The sequence below is a fragment of the Labeo rohita genome, chromosome 11 (assembly GCF_022985175.1).
Source record: "Labeo rohita strain BAU-BD-2019 chromosome 11, IGBB_LRoh.1.0, whole genome shotgun sequence".
Lineage (NCBI taxonomy): Eukaryota > Metazoa > Chordata > Actinopteri > Cypriniformes > Cyprinidae > Labeo > Labeo rohita.
The window spans coordinates 4340207-4360120 of record NC_066879.1 but is presented as its reverse complement, the minus strand read 5'-3'; the positions used below and the strand labels follow the sequence as shown (position 1 = coordinate 4360120).

The window sequence follows — 19914 nt, the reverse complement described above, 5'->3', positions numbered from 1 at the left end:
GAGGTCACAGAGATTAATTTTAGCCCTTACAAAAAGTAACCATGGTTTTACTAGTTATGCAGAATATTTTCATTCCTCCTTCATATAATTTAAAAAAAAAAAATCTTTATGTAAATTAATTATTTTATTTGATCATACTTAAGTAACCATTATGGGTTCTGAAAAATAATAACCTTTAGTTTGAGATGTTACCATTTTTTCTATGCTCTAAAAATGCTGTGTTGTTTAAAATTACTATATGGCTGGCTTAAAATAAACCCAAAATGGTAAATTAAAAATCAGACACATAATTACTAAAGAAACCAGCAATAATCAAAAGGTGAACATATTACTATTAATAAGCAATTAAAAATGCTTATTATTATGTATTAATTTTATTCATTATTTATTCAGCTTAATGCTCATTTCCAACATATTTTGAGTTCATTTTAAGCAAGAAATACAGTATTTATTTAGCAATTCTTGAGTTAAATAAAGCTACCCAGGTTGGGTTAAATATATAACCCAATTGCTGGGTCACAACAACCAAATTATTTCACCCAGCGCTGGGTTGTTTTTAACCCATCATTTTTAGAGTGTATCACATTTAAGCTACAGTTCTGGGTTTGTAAATAAACTTTACTTTGAGATGTTTTTTTTTTCTACAGTCTAAAAAAAAATGAAGTGTTGTTTCAACCCAACTTTGGGTAAAAAATTATGACTAACCCAGATATTGGATTACATTTTTAAATAAAAATTTGAACCCAATAGTTGGGTTATGTGCGCTACAGATATAAAATGAAAAAATGGAAATTTACTGAGAAATATTCCAAACGTTTCTTAATTTTTCTCCTCATCAGAATGTTTCAAACAACTTTGGTTTAACTGGTTTGAGGTCACAGAGATTCATTTTAATTAAAAATTAACCATGGTTTTACTAGTTATGCAGTATATTTTCATCCCTCCTTCAATTATGGGTTCTTAAAAATAATTAACTTTGGTTTGAGATGTTACCATTTTTTCTACTCTCTGAAAATGCTGTGTTGTTTCAACCCAACTTTGGGTAAAATATGGACTAACCCAACTACTGCATTAAGATTTTAAATCAGTTTTTTACCCAATAGTTGGGTTATGGATGCTATGGATATAAAATTAAATATTTTCAATTTATTAGGAAATATTCCAGATGTTTCTTAATTTTTCTCCTAATCAAAATGTTTCAAACAACTTGGGATTACTGGTTTAACTGATAAAAAAAAGTTTAAAGAATGTTTTTCTCGTCCTCAAGTCCCCAATTTTTGGTTTAAGGTCACAGAGATTAATGGCAGCCCTTACAAAAATTAACCATGGTTTTACTAGTTATGCAGTGTATTTTCATGCCTCCTTCATATAATTTTTAAAAAATGGAAATCTTTATGCAAATTATTTTATTTGAACATATTTACACTAAGTAACAATTATGGGTTCTTAAAAATAATAAACTTTGGTTTAAGATGTTAACATTTTTTCTGCAGTGTTGTTTTAACCCAACTTTGGGTGAAATATTGACTATTGGATTCAAATTTTAAATAACATTTTTAACCTAGTAGTTGGGTATGGGATTCTATAGATATAAAATAAAAAAAGGCAATTTATTGAGAAATATTCCGGACGTTTCTAAATGTTTCTCCTAATTGGGAATACTTGGGTAAAACAGATTAAACAATGTTTTTCTTGTCCTCAAGTCCCCGATTTTAAGTTTGAGTTCACAGAGATTAATGGCAGCCCTTACGGAAATTAACCATGGTTTTACTACAGTAAAAGTGTAGTAATCATGTTTTTTTGGCGTATTGATTATCATTTGCATAACAAAAAATACCAAAACTATGGTTGGCACAGAAATAAGTCATTTGCGGCTAGTGCTAACTAATGATCCATAAATTTTTTTTCTTTTCCATAAATTTTTTTTTTGTGTTTGTCATAATTGTCAATATATGTGAGAATGATGATGAAATCACATACACAAAAATGTTTTAAATAGCTTCATTTCAGTTTGCAAAACCATTCAAATACAAAACAAATCTTTTCAACAAAAAACTTTTAAAATATCATTACAGGATTTTATTAAATACTTTTGACATGAACTCAACCCAGCACTAAAAATTCAGCAACATTTGTTACTGATTAGCCACTTTTTGAAGGGTCTGAGGATCCTAACACTGATAAAAAAATACTTAAAATAGAATACTGAACCAATATCTCAATGAGTGCAACAGGACTGGAGTCATGAATCCCTTAACATAGTTTAACATCCGCTTCATAACATCTCCTTTGCCTAAAAATGCTTTATATGTGGTTTGACTGTTATAGAAAAATGCTACCAAACTACGTGGGTGAACTCAACATCAGTTCAGTTTCCCAAGCCGAAAAAGTGCTGTTTAAAGACGTCTTACTACCTTATATTGATCCACTGACCTGGAATCTCCTCCCTGTGTTGAAATTCAAACCTTTGCCATTACGAAGCTGCACTCAAAAAAGTATAGTCTCTAAAAAAAACACATATACTTGAGGAGAGGGATAGGAGACCACACAAAATACATCACAAATATGTCAAACCAATATATCTGCCAATACGGTGTGAGTCCTTTAACAAGGTCCACAGCACCTCCATGTGCAGAATGTAACAGCGCAGATCATTTTTTCTGAATTTAAAATGTGCTTTCACATATTCGCCATGCACTTTTTGTTAGCACAGCAACATTTAAAGAGTGCAGAGAGTTTGTAGGAGTGTGTTCATCTATCTCCTGGCAGGAGACCACCATGTCTTACAGGCTACAGTTCATCTCGGGCTTGTTTTGCACGCCACGCCGGGTGCCGGGTCACATGTTCAGCCGCTAGAAGGACTAACCGCATGAACTCCTCTACATCAAAAGTGTAGTTGGTAAACTTAGGATGTTCCCCAAGAGTAGGGTGATGACCCTAAGACAGAACAAAATAGTAGTAAACATATATATATTACATATAGTTGTAAGTTATGCCACTAGTGCTAACATGACTGAATGTGAATGTTACTGTATATAGGAATACTGGGATTAAATATAGTAAACTGGAGTGAATCCAGACAGCAGTGTGTGTGTATGTGTGTGTGTGCTCTTCACCTTATCCTGGGGGAACACTTTGTCCCTTTTCTGCCAAGTCATGTAATGGACTCCCCTCAGTCGGGCCAGATCACGGTAGCAGCTCTCATCTTGACAGTTGTACCTGTGGAATAGAGAAAGAGGGATGTTTTATGTCCCAAACTTAGCAGGCAGTGGCCCACAAAGCCTCCACAGACTGAGTTTGATGGATAACTGTTTAATTAGGCTGTATTTCACTGTCACACACACATACAGACACAGTCAGATGCTTCCCTCCTCCGTAACACACATTAAAAAGTACATCGTACGGCACAGAAGCTCGACTGTGCCCGCATGAGTATTGGGTAGATGTATAACATGACATGAGTGTCAGACGCGCAGATGCACACTGGGGAATATGTCTTGACACATGCAGATAGGTGTTGCGAAAAACAGCGCTCTGAAGCGAATCGTGATGTATACATTTATCAGTAGAAAAACAAAGAAACTTTTTTTGAAGCAAGGATGCAACCAAATGTTCATGATTGCTGGTTGTCAGACGGTCTAAAGATAAAATTGTAAGAATCAGTCATTGGAAAACCTACAGTGATTCCCCACTTTGCTGTTTCTGCTGTTTCTGCGTTGGGTGGTGATGACCCTTGTTTAAAATTCTAAAATATTCAAATATATTGAAATATATTTGAAATATATAAAAATTAGGGCTGTCAGATTGTTTAATTGTGATTAATCGGATCCAAAATAAAAGTTTATGTTGTGTTTACATAATATATTCGTGTGTACTGTGTATATTTATATGTATGCTACCAGTAAAAAGTTTAAATGTTTTTTTAAAGAAGTCTCTTCTGCTCACCAAGCCTGCATTTATTTGATCCAAAATACAGAAAAAACAGTACAATTTTAAAATATTTTTACTATTTAAAATAACAGATTTCTATTTTAATATATTTCAAAATGTAATTTATTCCTGTGATTTCAACTGCATTTTAGCATCATTACTCCAGTCACATGATCCTTTAGAAATCATTCAAATATTCAGACTTGCTGCTCAAAAACATTTATTATTATTATTATTATTATTATTATGTTGAAAACAGCTGAGTATAATTTTTCAGGTTTGTTTGATGAATATAAAATTCAGAATAACACCATTTAACTGAAATAGAAATCTTTTGTGACATTATAAATATCTTTATCATCACTTATAATCAATTTAAAGCATCCTTGCTAAATAAAAGTATTAATTTCTATCATTTCTTTCCCCCCAAAAAAAGATATATATATATATATATATATATATATATATATATATTTATATATACATATATATATATATATATATATATATATATATATATATTATTTTTTTTTTATTTTTATGGAATGGTATAGTCTGTTACAAAAGCTTCTTATTTCAGACAAATGCTGATCTTTGGATCTTTTTATTCATCAAATAATCCTAAAAATGTATTCAACTGTTTTAAATATTGATAATAATAATAATGAAAAATGTTTCTTGAGCAGCACATTACAATGATTTAGTAACTGAGTTGAGTAATGATGCTGAAAATATTGCTTTGATCACAGGAATAAAATACATTTTAAAATTTATTTAAATAAAAAGCAGTTATTTCATATCACAATATTATTGTTAATATTTCACAATATAATTATATATATATATATATATATATATAAACTTTATTTTTATTTATATCTTATTTATTTGTTTAAATATATTTAACATTTTATGTTATAATATTATATATATATGTATATATATATATATATAAAATTCACTTATTTTTATTTTCAATTACATTTCTGTTTAGAAATATGGAAATGAAACAGTAATTTGTATTTTCTATTATTATAACATAAAATGTAAAATATATTTAAAAATAAAATAAAACAGAATAAAATTAGGGCTGTTAAATCGATCAATCGCATGCAAATAAAAGTTTGTTGTTATTTTCAACAAAAGTTTGTTGTTATTTCTTGCAATATTACTGTTTTTACTGTATTTTTTAATGAAATAAGCGACTTCTTTCAAAAACATCCAACCTCAAAATTTTGAATGGTAATGTAAGTACATATAATACAATTATTAGCCGATATAGTACAACAATGAAGTCATATAAGGCCTTCATTATTATTGTTTTCTGTTGCTTTGCTATAATCGCAACATAATTTTCTCAAAATAATAAAATTGAATATAATGAAAGTAATCAAACTAAGTAATCTTGATTTATTTATTTATTTATTTTCTGGGGTTTAGTCTGAAGTTTTCGAAAACCACAAGGTTTATTTATTCCACAGCATCATGAACAAAATTCATGAGTCGTGATACTCTTGTGAATGGCACTGGGAAATGACACGAGAGAGAACTGTTGAATAAAGTCATTATTTTTGTTTTCTTAGCACAAAAAGTATTCCCGTAGCTTTGCTTTTCACATTTGCCATTTTTAACAAAACAGATGTTTAAGTTTCTAGCTTTCTATAAATTGCATCTAACCTCAAAATAACCGTTTTAGCTGTGTTAACGCAAACATCTTCAAAGTGTCACTTCAGCAAATGGTATAACATTATTTAAACACTGTATACTGTCACCAATAACTGTTTATATAAACTTTGAGGGTTTTCAAGTGCCTCTGAAACTTGGAAAAGTGAAGAAGAATTTAAATTCCTCAGACTGACAGCTCTACTGTACAGTACGGCTGGCCACACAGACCATACAGAAAGCAGAGAGATACAAAAGCCACGTACAATTCAAATATGACGGCCCAGTCGGGGAGAAAGAGAAGGTGGGTCAGTCCGGCTCCATGCATCCCAATGAAGATATCAGAGTTGTGTGTGACGCGGATCTGCTCCAGAAACGGCATCTCTCTGCGAATACACATCAGCTTTCAATCACGCAAGCACCTAACTCGAACGTCTCCGAAGAAATCGATACATTTAAAACCAACATAAACTGAATCACTCACTTGTATTTGTAATCCACCAGCTTGACCTCAAATAAAGGCACAGTCTTCAGGGCATTGATAAGCTGCACACACAGCGGGGATTCAGAGGGTGATTAACGAGACCTCACACTCATGTGGACAGAGGCCAAGTAAATCGAGGCTTTTTACCAAGCAGGGGTCTCCAGCAAATAAGAGTTTAAATGGGCAGTTAAGGAAGCAGAGTGATAAATCAATGATGAGCAAAGAGAGAGAGGAGAGCACTCACCTCCTGCTGGTTTATTATCCTACGGTACTCAGTGCTTCTTGCCAACAGAGTGACACGAACTTGGCCCTCCTGACAGAGCAGAAGGACATCGCAGGTTTCACTCATATTTCAGCACACATTTGTATCTTAATATGAATCCATAAGCTATATATATTTTGCAACATCTATAATCCATTTTAAAAGCATTCAAATTTAAATATCTGCATTTAGGTGGGAAAAGAAAAAGTAAATGGACATAATATGTGAGATAAGAAAAAACAGGGCCTTTTTGACAAGCACAAAGACAATGCCAAAGAATAAATTGTCCAACAGCACCATCTAGTGGCACATGGTTCAATCATTTCAATAACTAAAAAGTACATATTATATAACTACAATATACACTTGACTTTATAATATAATTAATATAATATAATATAATATAATATAATATAATATAATATGAAAGTATTTAGAACTGTAATAATTCAAATTAATATTTAAAAACCAAAAAAATAATATAATATATAGTACATAATATATAACTAAGCTATAATATTCATATAACTAATAATTATTATTGCAAATCCACCTACTCACAAGTTCGTGGCAAAGACTCGTGAATATATGCTTATAAAATGAATAATATAATATAATATAAAAGTATTTAAAAGTGGAATAATTACAATTTATATTTAAAACAGAAAAACAAATAATCTAACATATAACAAAATATTTATTTTCATCCATAAGAAATACAGTTATTCTAATAGAAATAATGCACAATTATAATTTAATTATTTTTATTTAAAAGTATGCATTCAAATCAATTTAATATTTAAATAAAAAAATCAATAATTTAACATAAAATTATAATAATAATTTATTTAAATTGATAAGACTAAAATAATCTTGTACACAATATATAACTAAACTATAATATACATATGATTAATAAGTATTATTGCAAACCCACCTACTCAAAAGTCTTGTGAATCTACACTTATAAAATTATAATGTAATATAATATTATTTAAAAGTTTAATCATTAAAATTAATATTTAAAATGACATTATAATATTATATTTGGTACATAATTTAAAACTAAACTATAATATACATATGACTTATAATTAATATTTCAAATCCACCTACTCAAAAATCTGTGGCAAAGACTTGTGAATCTATGCTTTTAAATTTGTAATAGAGTAGAATAGAATAGAATAGAATAGAATAGAATAGAATAGAATAGAATAGAATAGAATAGAACATTTAAAAGTGTAACAATTAAAATTAATATTTAAAATGGAATAATAAATATAACAAAATTAAATAATTATTTAAATGTATAAGAAATACAATTAATCTAAAATAAATAATGCACAATTATGATTAAATTATTATTTAATCAAAAGTAAGAGATAAAATCTATTTTATATTTAAATAAAAAAATTATATAACAAACATATAATTAAATAATGATTTATTTAAATTGATAAGTCTAAATTGATCTAATATAAAAAAATAAATCTAATTTTAAAATAAAATAATGTTTATTTTAAATTATTATTTTATTTAAATTATTTATAAATGATGTAATAATTCTTTATTTAAAATTATATAAACTAAAAATGTATAAAATATAACAAATAAGTCTTTTTGGTGAAGATGAAATCTATGTGCTTGTTTATGAGCATAACAATTTCAAAATGAATGCATGAAACAGTTAACATAGAGTATAAATTGTGTAGTGTATTTTCATTCAGTATCCTGATCTGTATTTGTACATATGTGTGTGTGGATTCAAGCATGTTTACCTTCGGGCCATCTTGTGGGACACCAAGTCGATAAAGGACATGCTGGGAAAAAGCCTTGAACAGCCCCTCGCTGTGGCAGTCAGAGATCTATCAAATTACACACACACACACATCTGTCACTTAAATCTTTTCTATATGTCATTTGCACACAGAGAGCAGAGGCACACAATCATTAATATGAGGATGATTTGAGCGACAGCACCAGATGAGTTCAGTCTCACACAAGGCAAATATTCTATATCACACACACAGCATCCCCCGGCGCCACGCAGAGACGCATTAACACAGACAGATGAACATGATGAGATGAACAAATGCTAAATGGCGAAGCAAGAAACGGTTGAGAGCAGCAGAGGCATGTAAGATACGTACAAGAGGGGTGTTGTAGAAAAGGCCGTATCGCATTCTTGGAAGGAGTGAGAAAAATGCGTCCCTGAAACACACCTGTGAACAGCACACTACTAAATAAGCACAAAAACACTCAGATGCTGAGAAAAGTCATGCAGAGTAAATGTGCTTTACCCTTTTGGAGTCAAAGATTTTGAGGTGAATGATGTCATAATCGGTAAAAGCCCGCCACGTTTCACTGAACAGGTCTCCATATCCATACAAACTCTACGAGATAAAATAATAAAATAGCTGATATTTAAATTGAAATTTATCTGTATTTGACAGTTGAGAGAGGTGGCAGCTTTCCCACGAGTGGGCGTGGTTTCAGCGACGTCAGGACACGCCCCCAGCATTTGAGAGCAGAGAACACTGCTTATTTTTTCAAGATTTTAATACCTTTTTATTTACTTGGTGTTTTTTTAATCATTCATAATAACGCATTTTTCTGTGGTGAGACAAACTCAGAACACATATTTAATATTGCTTTACACAGACTTTAATTCTCAAGTAAGTATATAAATTAGGGCTGTCAGTCAATTAAATTTTTTTTATCTAATTAATTACTTGATATGTCGCAAAATAAATTTGACTGTGAAAATACCCACAAAAGATTATTTAAAGCTATTTTTGTATTAAATAAGAAGGTATCAATTACAATTACATTACAAAGGGTGAGTAAATGATGACAGAAATGATTTTTTTGGGGTGAACCATCCCTTTAATGTTTTTATTATTGTTATTATTATTATTGATGAAATGATACTCCAAATAAGAAACTAAATCTGCCAGCAGGTGGCGGTAAATGTCTTTATGAGTCATTTATTCATTCATTCGATTCGTTCAAATGGCTGATTCATTCAGGAATGAAGTAAACGACTCTCTTTATGAATGGGCCTTTGAGTCATTGATTCACATGATTCATTCAAAACGCAATTCATTCAGAAAATAAACACCGCTGTGTTGGTCGGAGACGCGCAACAATTCTGCTGTGGCTTCAAAGGTAATAAGGTCTGGGAGCGAGGCCAGCGTGTTAACTGCGTTAAAATATTTTAATCGCGTTATTTTTTCAGAACTAATTGATTAAGATAACGGGTTAAACTGACAGCCCTAATATAAATCTAATAATATTCTAAAGCGGATTTTATTTGGCAATCTTATTTACATTGTTTCACACAAAAAAAGTCTCCTTCTTTTTCCACACCCCTCCATTCTTCCTTCTCTTCCTCACCCTTGAAATACCAGCGTGTGAACAATAGGCAGGATAAGGTTTCCTCGTAAGTGACTTTATTTTCAGCTCACTGTTTCCGTTTTTTTCTTTTATCTCTTTTAGGAACTGCACACCTCTTGAGACTGTGGCAGTCAGTTTGAACAACAAACCTTCTGTTACAGTGTTTTCTAATCCTGACAAGTGAGAAACATCTGTTTGTAAGAAATGCTCTCCAAGCACTTGAGGCTGATTTACTGGAGGACATATTAGAAGCAAACAAAGTTTGTGCGTTTCAGAGAAACGAATACTTACTGTGTCCCACATGACAATGTTTATGTCACGGCTGAAGGAATTGTTGAGGTGTTGAGAGATGTAGAGGTTGACAAAGTCACAGAAATGATGGTACATGTTCACTCCTGCAAAAAAGTCTTTTGTAAAGACTAAAGAAAAAACTCTAAACTATAAACAAAAAAACAAAAAAATTCCACAAAAATATCACCTGCGTCCAGCTTCATGAAGACAGTTGGTCTGTCAATTATAACATCACAATGGCCATCATCCAGGGGGTGGAAGTCAAACTCTGAGTATGTTTGCAGTTCAGCAAACCTGAGAGAGGAAAAACAAGACGATTTCTTGGCACATACATAAAAGTCTTTTTAATGCAAACTTATGTTTGATGGACAACTGCCTTGAAAGGCAGGATAGTTCATCTAAAAATGAGAACCGTTATCATTTACTCATTTTATTAAATGGATTTTAAAGGGTCACTTTTGTGGCACTTTTTGGAAGTGGTAGCCATTCATCACATTCTATTTTTATTATATGGAAAATATGTTTTTCAGAAGTGTGACGCTGGAACCAGTCATAAGGGTCAATTCTTTGAAAATCATCTAAAAGCTGAATAAATAAGCATTCCATTAATATATGATTTGTTAGGATGGGTGAATATTTGGATACAGCTATTTGACAATCTGAAATCAGAGGGTGCAAAAAAACTAAAATATTGAGAAAATTGCCCAAAAAGAAAGTTGTCCAAATTAAGTTCTTAGCAATGCATATTACTAATCATAAATTAGTTCTTCATGGAACATGATCTTTACTTAATATCCTAATGATTTTTGGCATAAAAGAAAAATCATAAAATTTTACCCATACAATGTATTTGTGGGTATTGCTACAAATATACCCATGCTATTTATGACTGGTTTTGTGGTCCAGGGTCACATATATATTTTTGGTGAACAACAAATGGTTTGAGGTGAGTTAATGACAAAAATTATATTTTGAGGTAAATATCAAGAAATATTAGCACATATACACTGCTGTTCAAATGTTTGGGATCAGTAAGATTTTAAATGTTTTTTAAATAAGTCTCTTATGCTCATCAAAGTCGCATTTATTTGATAAAAAATACAGAAAAAAGTTATATTATGAAATATTATTGTAATTTAAAATAACAGTTTTCTATTTTAATATATTTTAAAATTGCTGAATAAAAGTATTCATTTCTTACAAAGAAAGAAAGAAAAAATTACTGACCACAAATTTTGACCGGTAGTGTATATTGTTACAAAATATTTCTTTTTTAAACAAATGCTGTTCTTTTCACAATTTTATTCATTCAAGAATCCTGAAAAAAGTATCACACAGCACAAATATTATTAAAAATATTAAGCAGCACAATTGTTTCCAACATCGATAATAAATCAGCATATTAGAATAATTTCTAAATGATCACGTGACACTGAAGACTGGAGTAATGATGCTGAAAATTTAGCTTTGCTAAAACAGGAATAAATTGTATTTTAAAGTATATTGAAAACAGAAAACCACTATTTTAAATTGCAATAATATTACATAATATTACTGTTTTTTTCTGTATTTTTAGTCAAATAAACAATATTTTCAATGTAAAAACATTAGTGCTGCTTAATATTTTCATGGAAAGCATGATATATATTTTTAGGATTTTTTGATGAATATAAAGTTTAAAATAACAGCAAAGAATCTTTCTAAATTCAATGCATATAAAAAAAATCTTCCTGACACTGTTTTTCAACCTCAATTATTAAAAAATTGTTTATTCATAAATATACAACATTATAAAAGTGTTTGCAATTTGCAATGTTGAGTAATTTAATGCATCTTGCAGAATAAAAATATTAAGTTAAAAAAAGAATGAAAGAAAGAAAGAAAGAAAGAAAGAAAGAAAAACTACCTTTGAACTGTAGCTTATCAATCATAATTGCTAAATGTTCCAACACATGTAATGACAATATTAACATAAAAACATGGTCCATGGTCTTTTTTTTAATTATTATTTGGACATGAGTTATTTACCAAGACTGAAGAGGGCTCTTGTGCATCCCTTCTGTGGCTAGTGCTTTATTATTAAGGCTGCAGTGCCCACCGATCTCACCCTGTTCCAGGAAATCCTCTTTATACCTGCAGTGACAGAGGAAGAGAGATGGAGAGAGAGAAAGAAAGACAGCTCATTTAGACAGGAAGTTCTCACAGTTCTGCCAAACAGAAAACAAAAGGTTCTGCATTTCCCTGACCTCCAACAACCCTATAGGGGGGTCACTGACCTCTCATGACCTCTGCGGGGACTCCTCAGGTCCAGGTACAGATTTATGGCCCTGCAGAACCGCATATGACTGGTGCACTTCAGAGAGGAATCACCCTTAAAAAAATGTTTTAAACTTGTATTTGCATGTTTGTTCCCAGTATTGTTTAGACATGTTAAAGCAGTCAAATTTAAAACAGCTCTTGTGTCTTAAGGTTAGTGCTCTTTGGCTCAGAGTTCTGGAGGTGGACCAAACTTCAGCTTTATTGTGGTAGAGAGCAAATGAGGTGAACAAAGAGCACAGAGGAAGATGATGTACACAGAAAATTAAAAAAAATGACTCACAGGACTCGACGGCTTGCACAAAGTCTTCATCTCACTGAGACGCTCCCTCACATAACCAAAATCTGCCTGCTTCCAGAACAGCTCCTGGGCAGCCTGAATAGAGTTGGCCCTAAAGAAACAAGACACCCAGTACCACTATTTGGAGTAGCAAGACCAAGTCATCTCTGAATTCAAAGTAAAGTCCTAAGATAAATTTTGTTATCAGTCCTTGAAATGCTTGAACGATTGAATGACACAGTGGAAGAATAGGCTGTGCGCAAACTTGTGTTAGCTTGTATTAGTGGTAGACGCACAAAAGTTTAGGGAACTGTTGAAGCATCAAACATCTAAAAAAGTTAAAAAGCAGGACTGCTTTCTAGGGCTGGGATTTGACATAATTTTACGATTTGATTCAATTCTGATTCACAAGCTTGCAATTCAATTTGATTTCCGATTCAATTTGATTCATTAACAATTCTTTTGGATATACATCAGGCACAGTACATGCCAAATTTTCTATTCTCTCAGAATCTCTCAACTAATGCTGATAAATATACGAGAGTCAGTAAATATATATATATATATGATAAATATATGAGAGTCAGCTGGTTTCTATAATATTGAAGGTTTAAATTAACTGAATTGTATACAAACGCGTAAATTACACTCAATTACGTTTTTATAATAATAAAGTTACAATTCCATAGTTATTTTTCTACTCCAATTCGTTTTTTGAAATATAAATATTTGAATGGTGACTCATAAAAACTTGACGGATTTATTTAAATATAAATTAAACATTGAGGAACAGTAAAAATTATAATGAATATGTTATATGGCGCATGTTTTTAGCAAAATGCTCCTATCTAGAGTTTTCTAACCGAATACCAAGTTTACGGTCACCGAATGTTATTTCTGAGGTAAATGTCACGTGACATTGTTTACAAGCTGTTATATTAACGTCTTTCCACTGATTGAGCGATTACATGAGACAGGATACGGATTTCGGTAGGTTGTACTCTTTCTTTTAACATACTTCCGAATGTTTATTTATGTTTATTAGTGCTGAAATTGCTATTATTGCGGAAGAAATTATCAGTTTACCCGCCGCTTCTCTTGAAGTGAGATGCTACATCGATCTTATACTCCACATTAAACAGCGACAAAACGGCATTCATTGTTTGAATATTGTAATAAAATGACATAATTTGAAATCTGAGACTTTGTTTCACATCAAAAGTAACAAAGCACAAACCTTATTGCGATTTATTGGATGCGAGGTGGTCTACAACGTTCATTCATTACCTGAAAACAGAATAGACTAATCGATTCTTGGGATTTAGGAATCGATATTGTTTCGTAAATAAAAAAAAAAAGAGAGACTCAATTAAAATCTAGAAATCTATATTTTTTACCCAGCCCTACTGTTTCCACCATTGGTAATAATAAAAAATGTGGAGTACCAAATCAGCATTTCTGAAGGATTATGTGATACTGAAGACTGGAGTAATGATGCTGAAAATTCAGCTCTGCAACACAGGATTAAATTACATATTTAAATGTATTAGAAAAAAAACAGTTATATTAAATCATACAAATATTTCACAATATTACTGTTTTTACTGTATTTACAGAAAGTGCTTTGAGGGTGAGTAAATTATGACAGTTGACAGTACATATACATATAATGTGAACTAGAGGAAAACATTTAATTAACAATGAGATTTTCCCCCCCACTTTCCATTGTTTTATTTCAATGATAGATTAGAATTTTGTGAATTCTTTGAAATGAAAGATCAAAAGGTCAACAATGCTGATTTATTTCTTCAGCCACCTTTGCTCATATTTACCATGGGTGCCAATATAAGTGAAGGGCACTGTATATACACCTACAGACAGAACATGGGCAGTTAGATAGTTAAGCAGATAGTAAGAAAATATAAAAGTGTAAAATGTACATATTTACACTACCAGTCAAAAGTTTTTGAACAGTATGATTTTTTAAATGTTTTTAAAGAAGTCTCTTCCTCTCACCAAGCCTGCATTTATTTAAACCAAAATACAGCAAAAGCACTAATATTGTGAAATATTTTTACTATTTAAAAAAACTGCTTTCTATTTGAATATATTTTATAATGTAATTTATTTCTGTGATCAAAGCTTAATTTTCAGCATCATTACTCCAGTCTTCAGTATCACATGATCCTTCAGAAATTATTCTAATATACTGATTTGCTGTTTAAGAAACATTTATTATTATTATTATTATTATTATTAATTACAACAGTTGATTACTCTTTTTTTCAGGATTCTTTGATGAACAGAAAGATCCAAAGATCAGCATTTATCTGAAATAAAAAGTTTTTGTAATTATACACTGTACATTCAAAAACTTGGAGTCAGTATCATTTTATTTGTTTTTGGGTGGGGGAAGGATATTATAGAAATTAATACTTTTATTTATCAAGGATGCTTTAATTGCTTTAATTTAAAAAATTTCAGATAAATGCCATTCTACTGAACTTTTTTTTATTCGGCAAAGAAACCTGTGAAATCACAGGAATAAATTATATTTTAAAATATATTCAAATAGAAAGCAGTTATTTTAAATAGTTAAAATATTTAGGAATTTTACTGTTTTTGTTGTACTTTAGAACAAATAAATGCAGGCTTGGTGAGCAGAAGAGATATTAAAAATCTTACTGACTGGTAGTGTAACTTCTTTAAATAGGTCAGCAAAGAAAGGCGTACCATCCCGAGTCAAGACTGGTGCAGACAGGATAGCTAAACCTGTGCTCAGGAGCGCAGCTCTTTTCATATCCCCAACAGGCCTTTTTGAGCAGCAGAGCATCCTGCCAGCCAACAGAGACACACAAATCCAAGAGAACATCCCATTTGTTATTATCTACAGCATATGCACAACACTAAATGTTAGTGATAAAGGAACAGAGGTCAAAAAGTACAGACTCCATCTGCCCGTTTGAAAACCATTATAGTTGATGTATGACAGTGTCCTTGGAAAATATCCCATTCATTTTTAAACCAACTTCAGCCGACATTCCATCAGAAACAAGAGAAATAGCTTACTTTAAAAGGGCAAAGCGGGTCCTCCTTGCAAAGTTTGGCCAGTCCTTTGTTGTTATGCAAAAAGAAAGGAATATGTTGTTGAGGCAGCTCCAGGCTGCTGTAGTCCAGCTGTGGTGTGCGGCTGCTGTCCTGCCCGCTGTCTGTGGCGGAGATGGTTTTATAAGTGCAGAGCAGGCACAGACCTACCAGCAGCAGCATAGTCCCTCAAGCCACATGGAAGGAACCACACTGGCTCTCAGCACCTACAATCATTTATGAGAAAGACAGAGCGAGAGAGAGAGACACGGCGAGACAGAGAGAGCACAAGAGTGTTTAGAGAAAGAAAACGAACGGTTTACAGGGGAGGACAAACACCAAAGCTCTGGAAGTAACCACAGTGTGGGAACCTGAAAACGAACGGATCTTACTCCATGTGGAACTCCTACCACAGGAAATATTAGTGACCTTTTTCCTTCAATTGTTTAAGCAATAAGGCCAGGATTAAGGGAAATTAGTAGAAAAACAAGTACACGTTCTGCTCATAGCTGATGCGCAAGGACCGTGGGAATTACAGACACACTAACAATCAAATGTTTTTGAACAGTAAGATTTTTTAATGTTTTTAAAAAAGTCTCTTCTGCTCACCAAACCTGTGTGTATTTGATCTAAAGTAAAGCAAAAACAGTAATACTGTGAAATATTTTTACTATTTAAAATAACTGCTTTCTATTTGAATATATTTTAAAATGTAATTTATTCCTGTGATTTCAAAGATGATTTTTAGCATCATTACTACAGTCTTCAGAAATCATTCTAATATGCTGATTTGCTGCTCAAAAAAAAAAATTTTTTTTTATTATTATGTTGAAAAGAGAGTGTTTGCTATAAAGCTATAAAATCACATACAGTAAATGTTGTTAATAATGTTTGTCCTAAAAATGGGAAGTGAAATAAATAAGAAGAAGTGTAAATAAAAGAAGATCTGTCATCAGTTGTGAGCAATAGATTTATTTAGGCTGATTCCATTCAGGTTCACTGTGATAATGCTAGTAAAATAGTTTATGATCTTTTCATTTCATTGTGATTTTATATATAATCCTCACTGCTATGGTTTAAAATTACCCCAGATCAGAGAACATATTACATGCTCATCATTTCCATCATAACTTATATATATATATACACACAGTCAAAGGTTTTTTGAAGAGTAAGGTTTTAATGTTTTTTAAAAAGTCTCACCAAGCCTGCATTTATTTGATCCAAAGTACAGCAAAAACAGTAAAATTGTGAAATATTTTTACTATTTAAAATAACAGTTTTCTATTTTAATATATTTTAAAATGTAATTTATTCTTGTGATCAAAGCTACGTTTTCACCATCATTACTCCAGTCTTCAGTGTCATATGATCCTGATCAGAAATCATTCTAATATGCTGATTTGCTGTTCAAGAAACATTTTTTATTGTTATTATTATCAATAGTTAATTTTTTCAGGTTTCTTTGATGAACAGAAAGTTCAAAAGAACAGCATTTAGCTGAAATAGAAATCTTTTGTAACATTATAAATATCTTTATCATCACTTTTGATCACTTTAAAGCATCCTTGCTAAATAAAAGTATTCATTTCTATAATTTCTTCCCCCCCAAAAAATATACTAACTCCAAGCTTTGGAGTGGTATAGTAAATAATGTTACAAAATCTTTTTATAAAAAATAAAAAATAAATCCTGATCTTTAGACCTTTCTATTCATCGAAGACTCCTGAAAAAAATGTACTGTTGATAATAATAATAAAAATAAACGTTTCTTGAACAGCAAATGATTTCTGAAGGATCATGTGACATTGAAGACTGGAGTAATGATGCTGAAAATTTAGCTTTGATCACAAGAATAAATTACATTTTAAAATATATTAAAATAGAAAACTGTCATTTTAAATAGTAAAAATATTTCACAGTTTTACTGTTTTTGCTGTACTTTGGATCAAATAAATGCAGGTGAGCAAAAGAGACTTTGACTGTGTGTATATATATATAAGTTATGATGGAAATGATGAGCATGTAATATGTTCTCTGATCTGGGGTGATGAGTAATTTTAAACCATAGCAGTGAGGATTATATATAAAATCACAATGAAATGAAAAGATCATAAACTATTTCCCTAGCATTATCACAGTGAACCTGAATGGAATCAGGTAAATAAATCTATTGCTCACAACTGATCATAGATCTTCTTTTATTTACACTTCTTATTTATTTCACTTCCCATTTTTAGGACAAACATTATTAACAACATTTACTGTATGTGAGTTTGTAGCTTTATAGCAAACATGAAATAAACATCAAATAAATTACATTTTTAATAAATAAATACAAATAAAATATAGCCTAAATTAAATTATCACTCAGCAGAAGATCGCTACTTTGGGGGCAATGGCTGGTTTGTAGTTATTGATAAACTTATACACTATATTTTTTATATATGTGACCCTGGACCACAAAACCAGTCATAAGTGTAAATTTTTTGAAATTGAGATTTATACATCATCCGAAAGCGGAATAAATGATGTATTGTTTGTTAGGAAAGCACAATGTTTGGCCGAGATACAACTATTTGAAAATCTGGAATCTGAGGGTGTAAAAAAATAAAAAAAATCACCTTTTAGGTTGTCCAAATGAAATTCCTAGCAAAGCATATTACTAATCAAAAATTACATTTTGATATAATTACGGTAGGAAATTTACAAAAGTTCTACATGGAACATGATCTTTACTTAATATCCTTTTGTATTATGTATTTTTGGTTATTGCTACAAATAAACCCATGCAACATAAGACTGGTTTTGTGGTCCAGGGTCATATATATATACAAAAAAAAAACAAAAAACACTTTGACCGCTTTTCACGTACAATAATCTTGGGCTACGGGACTATTTACTTGCTATAATGCTGTCGAAACAGCTGATCAAGATGGGTATTTAATTTATTTCATCATAGATTACTTAGATAATATATGATAAAATAATAGTTTCAACAACATAAACATATGATTTCTGACTAAGTCTTGGGATATGTGTAAGTGCCATTTACTAAAGTGATTTGTCAGCATTTATAAATTAATACACTGTTAGTATATTAATAAAAACGAATATTACCTCTTCATAATTGCTATTTAGGTAGAAGCTATGATGATGTTTTGCGAGAACAAATTACCACATTCTTGCTGTGTTGTCTTGTAATAATAACAATGTAATTATAGGTTACTACATAATTAAAGTCCCATGGGAAAAAACAACAGTGTGCACTCTAAATGAACTGTTAACTGAGCACAAATTATCATGGCAATCAAAATGTACAATAAAACTGTTATATATAAAAAAAGATACTTAACACAGTGACAAAAAGAATCTTGACAGGTTTGTGATTTCATGTTCTTATTCCGGTTTGCATATTGATAATAATGCAAAAATGACGTATTGTTAATTACTTATGAATTACAGTAGTAACAACAGCTGAAGTGTGTCTACTGTATGACTGGCACGGGATGATGAACTATTAGAATGGTTACTTCTAAATCCAGTGTCTAACGCGATCTGTCTAGACAGGGCAGATCAGTTAGATTAACAAAGGCGCACTGTATTCCGGTCCCATACGCTTCATGGAGCAGCTCTATTAAAAATCCTTCAGAAAAGCAAATGCACCATACTAGGTTTTAAACCTGTGAATTTCTGTCCATATATGGTAAAAGTATATAGACAGAACAAGTTTTTTTTTTCTTGGTTAAAGGAAAAGTCAAAGTACTGAGCTGCGATACCAAATGCACCGACACACAACTATGCCAAAATAACACATAACAAAAATAATAATAGTGCAAACTGAGTTGGGGACCGCAGCAACCACAAAAACTTGACACGTTGCCAGGGTCAGAGGCTATCACAGCTGTCCCACCATCAATTATATCAGCTGCCTTTACTAACGCAAAAAAATGCGCATGCCTAAAATAGTACATTGGCTTTGTTCTGACTTTTAGTGATTCTGAGAAAGTTAAAGTGAAAGCATTCGGAGTGCTAACAAAAAAAGTAATTATGCGCTTACCTCCTTGGAGAAACTAAGGAGAGGCAACGGGTGCATTTAGGGATGCAGTCGCCATACTACCGGAAACTATCCGCCGGCATGTGCTACTGTGAGGAACCGCAAGAGGGCGGTTTACACTGAATTTAATTTTACACTGTTGTTAAAATAAA

General features: G+C 31.4%; 1 protein-coding gene and 1 long non-coding RNA gene across 3 annotated transcripts in view; one reads left to right on the top strand and one right to left on the bottom strand.

Moving 5' to 3' along the window:
• Positions 1 to 1994: 1994 nt before the first annotated feature.
• eogt (EGF domain-specific O-linked N-acetylglucosamine (GlcNAc) transferase) lies at positions 1995 to 19843 on the bottom strand. Of its 2 annotated transcripts, XM_051122537.1 has the most exons (16): positions 19766 to 19843; positions 15691 to 15932; positions 15355 to 15455; positions 12625 to 12733; positions 12302 to 12396; positions 12054 to 12158; positions 10213 to 10319; positions 10026 to 10129; positions 8639 to 8731; positions 8489 to 8560; positions 8117 to 8203; positions 6321 to 6389; positions 6077 to 6138; positions 5859 to 5978; positions 3117 to 3219; positions 1995 to 2937 (listed from the first exon to the last, which is right to left on the bottom strand). In XM_051122537.1, exons 2-16 carry the CDS (start codon positions 15886 to 15888, stop codon positions 2791 to 2793), a joined length of 1572 nt encoding a protein of 523 aa, XP_050978494.1. In that variant the 5' UTR covers positions 15889 to 15932; positions 19766 to 19843; the 3' UTR covers positions 1995 to 2790. The 2 variants fall into 2 exon arrangements, with proteins under 2 accessions (XP_050978494.1, XP_050978495.1); XM_051122538.1 differs by lacking the exons at positions 8489 to 8560; positions 19766 to 19843 and having other exon boundaries at positions 15691 to 16077.
• Positions 16205 to 19914, top strand: part of LOC127172970 (uncharacterized) — a 10394-nt gene continuing 6684 nt past the window's right edge. The window contains exon 1 of the long non-coding RNA XR_007828698.1: positions 16205 to 16272. This is a non-coding gene — a long non-coding RNA (uncharacterized LOC127172970). The remainder of the gene's footprint in view (positions 16273 to 19914) is intronic.

Coding starts and splice junctions, on each gene's coding strand:
- eogt (XM_051122537.1), bottom strand. CDS start 15,888: ATGCTGCTGCTGGTAGGTCTGTGCCTGCTCTGCACTTATAAAACCATC. Junction 10,320..12,053: donor AAGAGCCCTCTTCAGTCTTG/GTAAATAACTCA, acceptor TTCCTCTCTCAG/GTTTGCTGAACTGCAAACAT. Junction 3,220..5,858: donor TGGGCCGTCATATTTGAATT/GTACGTGGCTTT, acceptor TCTATTCCACAG/GTACAACTGTCAAGATGAGA.